Below are 6,150 nucleotides of genomic sequence, written 5' to 3'. Positions count from 1 at the left end.
CAAAAAGTTCCCGGAATTACCACCAGGTGATGCTCTAAGTCAGCTGATTTTAGTTCTGTTTTTTTTGGTTAGGTTGCCACATCTATCATTGACATTCCCATCAAATTTTATCACCATAGCTTGACATTTGTAAAAATTATGCCGTCTTGAGTACATCTACCTCTGCACATATTTTCGATTTTTTACAATTTTAAAAATGGAGTTGAATTTGCAACAACGAGTTTGTATTAAATTTTGCGTTAAAAATGGATTCAATGGTGTGAAAACCTTGGAAATGTTGGGAAACTGTTTCGGCAGTGATACTCTAAAGAAAACAGCCATTTATGAGTGGCATGAACGCTTCAAAAATGGTCGTGAGTCCGTCGAGGATGACGAACACAGTGGCAGGCCGTCGACATCGAAAACCGACGAAAACATCAATAAAATGAGAGAAATGTTGATCAATAATCGCAAATTAACTATCAGAGAGCTGGCAGAGGACTTAAACATTGCTTATGGATCCATTCAGGATATTGTAGTTATTGGTTTGAGTTTGCGCCGTGTTGCTGCAAAGTTGGTCCCGAAGGAACTGAATTTCATGCAAAAAAGAGACCGCGTTGTCATCGCCAAAGATGATTTCCAAGGCTGAATCCGACCCAACATTCATCAAACACATCATTACTAGAGACGTGAATTTATGAGTACGACACACAATTCAGACATCAGGCGAGTGAATGGAAAGCTTCAAATGAAACCAAAGAAAGACCATGTCGTTTTCAGTTGAAAAAGAAAGCAATGCTCACGGATTTCATGAATTACAACGATATTGTACATCACGAATTTTTGCCAGAAGGTCAGACAGTCAATAAGGAGTACTTGGGTGTTATGAGATGTTTGCGTGAAGCAGTTCGCCAAAAAAGAAAGGATTTGTGGGCATACAACTTGTGGTTTTGCACCATAACGCACGTCGCATAGTCGCATAGTGCCATCATTATCCGTGAATTTTTAACCAAGAACGAAACGAATACCATCCAACAGCCATCGAATTCACCTGATATGATTCCCTGCGATTTTTTTTTGTTCGATCTAGTTAAAAAACCATTACAAATACGTTTTAACAGCCGAAAGGAGGTAATGGAAAAATCGAAGACGGCTCTGATGGCCAGAAATGTTTCGAGAGCTGAATCGAGCGCTGGCGTTGCAGTCGATAGAGAATACTTTGAAGGGGACAATATCTTCATCACTTTTGATGAATAAAACTTGTATTTTGAATTTTCTGAATGAATTCCGGGAACTTTTTGATCAAGATAGTATTTTGGCGTTATCCATGATGCACCACGTGGAGGCATAATCCACTTGGCATCCCTTTAGTAAAGTAGAAAAGTAAAAAAATTTGTTAATAAAAAAATTAAAAAAAGAGGGATACTAAGAGGACTATGCTTTCACGTGGTATATATTCTGGCCAAAATAGTCCGAAATGTAATTATTTATATTAAAATATTGTTAAATATATTAATTAAAATATTTTTTATGAAAAATAAATTACAATTTTTTTAACATAAAAATGGTTATAACTCGAAAACGACTTATTTCCGAACTTATATTTATATAGTTTTTCCCATCTTTTTGTATCCCGAATCATTTCCCGAAATATTGCGGCCGATTTTCCGGACACCCTGTATATGTATATGTACAGGGTGATCTAACACCTCACTCACACGGACTGGCACATATAAATTCCTCATGAAAAAGTGAATCGACATGTCAATAGCAAAATGTGATATCAATAGTTTTTTAGACGATGAGCCCTAGATGTTCAATCACGGGATATGAAATTCGCGTCATCAAGAATGGCACAACTAAGCAATCGGTCGCGCAAATACTTTGATGGATATCGTTAAACGATACCAAATGAATATTGATTCGTAAAATCTCTATATTAACATTTATTACTTATTCTTAAACCGATTGAGTCCGATTTAATTACTGAGGAGTCTACTAATGTCAATTGCAAATTAGTAAAAAGGATTTTTGAAATATGTTTTAATAAATAAATATAAATTTATAAATAAAATCAATATAATTAATTAAATTATCCAAATAAATATCAAAACAGATTTCAAAACTCCTTTTTCTGATACAAATGATGTTTTATCGAATTTGCAATTAACATTAATTAAATCAGACTCAATTTAAGAAGAATAGTAGTATGTAAATATGTAGTGTAATAAATAGTGTAATATATAGTGTAATAAATATTAGTGTAGAAATTTCACGAACCTTTGCAATACTCATTCGATATTATACCGTTTAGCGATAACATCAACGAGATACTATTAAAGGCCATCGGCCCTGGTCAAATTTTCATAACTATCAACGGAGTCCGAGGATAATTGAAGAACAATGACGTTACCGACAATTAATAAAAAATTCATAATTATTAACAAAAATATTTCGATAATATATTATTAAATTCGGGATTTTTTTATTATATAAATGCTATATAAATAAGTATGCATACTTTTAATGCTATAATATCAAATATCCGAAAAATCACAATTTTTTCTCTGCAGTTATCATCCTCTATTGATAATCAAACCCGGATGATAACATTAAAATCACAGTTTCAAATCAAAATCGAGTATTAAGTTTTAGATGTACGTACATATCTACAAAACTAATAGATCATGAAATTAGTATTAGTTTCTTATTCTTAGGCCCGATTGCATCAATATTACGTTGATTTTAAGCAAGACTTAAAACTCTATCTCTGTCTTTTTGGCTTAAAAACAGATAGAGTTTTAAGTCAAAGTGACATTAGTGCAACTAGGCTTTAATCACTTAAATTTTAACAGACACGTAAATTTTCATAAGCGCCGACCGTCTTTAATAGTATTTCGATGGCGATCCATCAAAACGTTCGCGCGGCCGGCTGCTTAGTTGCGCCGCATCTGATTGGATATCTCCTAGGACTCACCGTTTAAAAATTATTGATACACACATTTTACTATTGACATTTTCAATTCACTTTTTTATGAAGAATATGTAAGTACGTGCCGGTCCACGCACGCACGCACGCACGCACGCACACAATTACTTTTCTATACGATTGCTTTTCTGCAGATATTTCTTAGAAGATTCTGAAAAAAACAGTCGAAATTACATTGAATATTTTACCATAAATGCTACAGAAGATATAACTAATCTTGCGAAGCAAGCGGAAAAATTAAGAAATCCATCATAACTTGGATTATAATATAGTGTGGAAGAATACGAAGGCATGAGAATATAATAAATATTGCGAGAGGAAGAAAGTTATTATGGTATGGTAGATACAATGACAATCGATAATGACCAATAGCGAGGCGAAGAGGTATCTAATTTAATGATTTAAAAAATTCCTTTTATTACTCTTCAAATTTTATGTTTTTATTAAAGATTATTAAATTTGTTCATTTATACAATAGCTGATTCGTTTCCAGCTTAAAGACAGCACAATGGTCTGCAGACAAGTCTAAAACAGATAATAAAATCTCTATTATAACTTTAAGATTATCTCTATTGTATTTTCTTGCAGAATAATCACAGAGAAACAATCAAAAAATTATATCATGGAAAATTATATCATGATATTGAAAGCTCCGATTTCTTTTCTATTAGTTTTTTATTAATATTTAAATCAAATATATGCATATGTGTGTGCGTTATATGTGATATGTATGTAAAAGAAAAAGAAAATAAAACTGAGTACACACACCTGTAGTCAAGGCTGAGTTTGATGAAAGTTCGACGGAAGATGAGGTCTACTTTCTAGTTTTGCATAATCCAAATGGAATTCCTTAGCTACCTTTCTCCAGTTTTGCGCATCAAAATAGTAATAAGTACCACGTTCATATGTCGACGTCTTTTCTACAATTCCCAAACCTGGTGCCTGCGTTATCCAAACTTTTTCCTCCATATGATATCGCCACTCTCTACTGTATCTTCATAGCATATATAAAAAGAATTTAAATTAAATCATACGTAAGCGTTAATATTTTCAATATAAAAATCAATTTTGTTTTTGCTTACAATTCCGCCGCAGCAGCTAATTGCAATACATCCCCAACATTTGTATAAAACATATAAAACAGTAGATCATCTTTATATCGATTTAGTTTAACTGGCGCTAGCTTATCCCTATAAAATAAATATAAAAAATGTAATTTTGTTCAGATAAAATAATTTGTGATAAAATAATAGAATATATTTTATAAATGAAATACACAATTCTATAATAACAAGTTAGTCTATTTCAATTCCAAAAATAATTTTGTTTTAATATATTTTTTAAATATAATATACATCGATAAAATAATTTCCATTTAATATCTGCTTAGTAGTAAAATATCAAAGATTTGGAAGTAGCTCAAATATTATACAAATATGTAATTGATAAATATTTGAAGTTTTTATTACAATTTAGATAGCTTTATAAATTAAATAATCGGATGAAAAATCAATACCTGATTGCGGCATTTATAAGATATTCTGGTGGTACGTGAAAATCTATATCCTGTGGTCGACACGGAGTTTCCGCCCAGGGGCCACCAAAATTCTGGTAAAGATTTTCTGGTGAATTCAAATTCAGTCCTAATGCAGTAAGATCTTGACCTAACGCTAGCGATACCAAGTTCGGATCTGTCTCTGCCGCTCTGATGAACGTCAAAAGCCCAACCATGCCGAATTGATCCTTCACCATGCTTGCAGGTATATTCGTCACCTTGCCTATGCATAATAATTATGTTGGGAATTATAATTCTGATAAAACTTAACTATCTAATTTATTTTGATTTTACCATCGGGCGATGTTTGGATGCCTCTTTTAGAAGATTGAGATTTCTCAGATCCAGGTGCTCTGTTGGCCTGTAGCACATCTTGTCCGATTTCAGGACCAAGTCCTACAGGAATATTTTTATCACCAGACATGCTACCACCAGGTGACGGACCTTCTCGATTCTGCGTTCCCGGTAATGCAGGAAAATCCTCCGAGCTCATTGTAAATTCGCTCGATTCGGATGTTGGTTGCTTTACCATTCCAACTGTAACATACACAAATGAAAATTTCATCAGCAAAATTTAATAATTTTCGTGTGGTCATCTATATTAAATATCTGAAAAAAGGCCTAAAAATTAAATACGCACGCACGCACGCTCACGCGCACACACATACACAAATTGCATTACATTATATTTTGCAACTTTATAATACTTTAACCGAAAGTATGATTATTTATCTTATTTTAAAGTAACCCTGATGAAAATTTTTCTCAAAATTTTTATATAATTTTTTAGAATTTCTATATAATTTTATAACTTTCTCACATTTTTTATACGAATTGGAACATTTTTCAGAAAATCTAAATCTTTTCTCAGTTTTCATATATGTTAATTATGAAATACCATAAGATTTCTAAGATTTTTTATAAGTATAATTTCTGAAATGTTATAAAATCTAAAAAATATTTCTTTTTAATTATTGATGAGAGATTTCAAAATATTTGAGAATTCACTTGTATGAAAAATTCTGAAAGAAGATGTAAACTTTCCAAATATTTTTGAGTATTACTGAAAAATATTCCAATTGGTATAAAAATTATGAGAAAAATTTTTACCAGGGAAATTATAAATAAATTCATAAAATTATGTAGAAAGTTTTCTAATTAAGAAAAAGATTCGAATCAAACTGTGGTGCATTATGATTATTTTATATTGTGTATATTATAAAAGTCTGATTTTGTTTTCTTGACACTAACCATAAGGCTGTTTTCCTGGCATAGGACTAGGTTGCGGCATAGAATCACCTTGACCTCTATTCGTTAGGGAGGGAAACTCCGAGAGATCTAACAGAGGTGGAGTACTTGTATCTCCACCACCTCCACTCCCAAAAACAGAGTGGAAATTGTTAACCGCACCTTGAGATCCGTAATTGCGACTTGGAGGTATTCCAAAACTGCCCATACTACCCATTGGATTTGAAGCTCTACAATACAGATGGAAATGATTGCGCACACGCACGCGCGCACACACACACACACACACACACACACACACACACACACACACACACACACACACACACACAGAGAGAGAGAGAGAGAGAGAGAGAGAGAGAGAGAGAGAGAGAGGTAG

At 32.7% G+C, this 6,150-nt stretch overlaps 2 protein-coding genes across 2 annotated transcripts in view; one reads left to right on the top strand and one right to left on the bottom strand.

Annotated features, from left to right (window-relative positions):
* Positions 1–3,223, top strand: part of LOC105622403 (malonyl-CoA decarboxylase, mitochondrial-like) — an 8,125-nt gene extending 4,902 nt beyond the window's left edge. The window contains exon 10 of the mRNA XM_012203832.1: positions 3,103–3,223. Within this exon, the coding sequence (XP_012059222.1) occupies positions 3,103–3,223 (121 nt within the window). The remainder of the gene's footprint in view (positions 1–3,102) is intronic.
* A 519-nt stretch (positions 3,224–3,742) lies between these two features.
* LOC105622392 (CCR4-NOT transcription complex subunit 2) overlaps positions 3,743–6,150 on the bottom strand; it is a 4,236-nt gene continuing 1,828 nt past the window's right edge. Inside the window, exons 2-6 of the mRNA XM_012203821.1 lie at positions 5,775–6,001; positions 4,818–5,060; positions 4,485–4,746; positions 4,051–4,158; positions 3,743–3,962 (exon numbers count right to left, since the gene is read on the bottom strand). Of these exons, the coding sequence (XP_012059211.1) occupies positions 3,743–3,962; positions 4,051–4,158; positions 4,485–4,746; positions 4,818–5,060; positions 5,775–6,001 (1,060 nt within the window). The remainder of the gene's footprint in view (positions 3,963–4,050; positions 4,159–4,484; positions 4,747–4,817; positions 5,061–5,774; positions 6,002–6,150) is intronic.

Source organism: Atta cephalotes, assembly GCF_000143395.1.
Source record: "Atta cephalotes unplaced genomic scaffold scaffold00002, whole genome shotgun sequence".
Lineage (NCBI taxonomy): Eukaryota > Metazoa > Arthropoda > Insecta > Hymenoptera > Formicidae > Atta > Atta cephalotes.
This window is presented reverse-complemented; position numbering and strand designations above follow the sequence as displayed.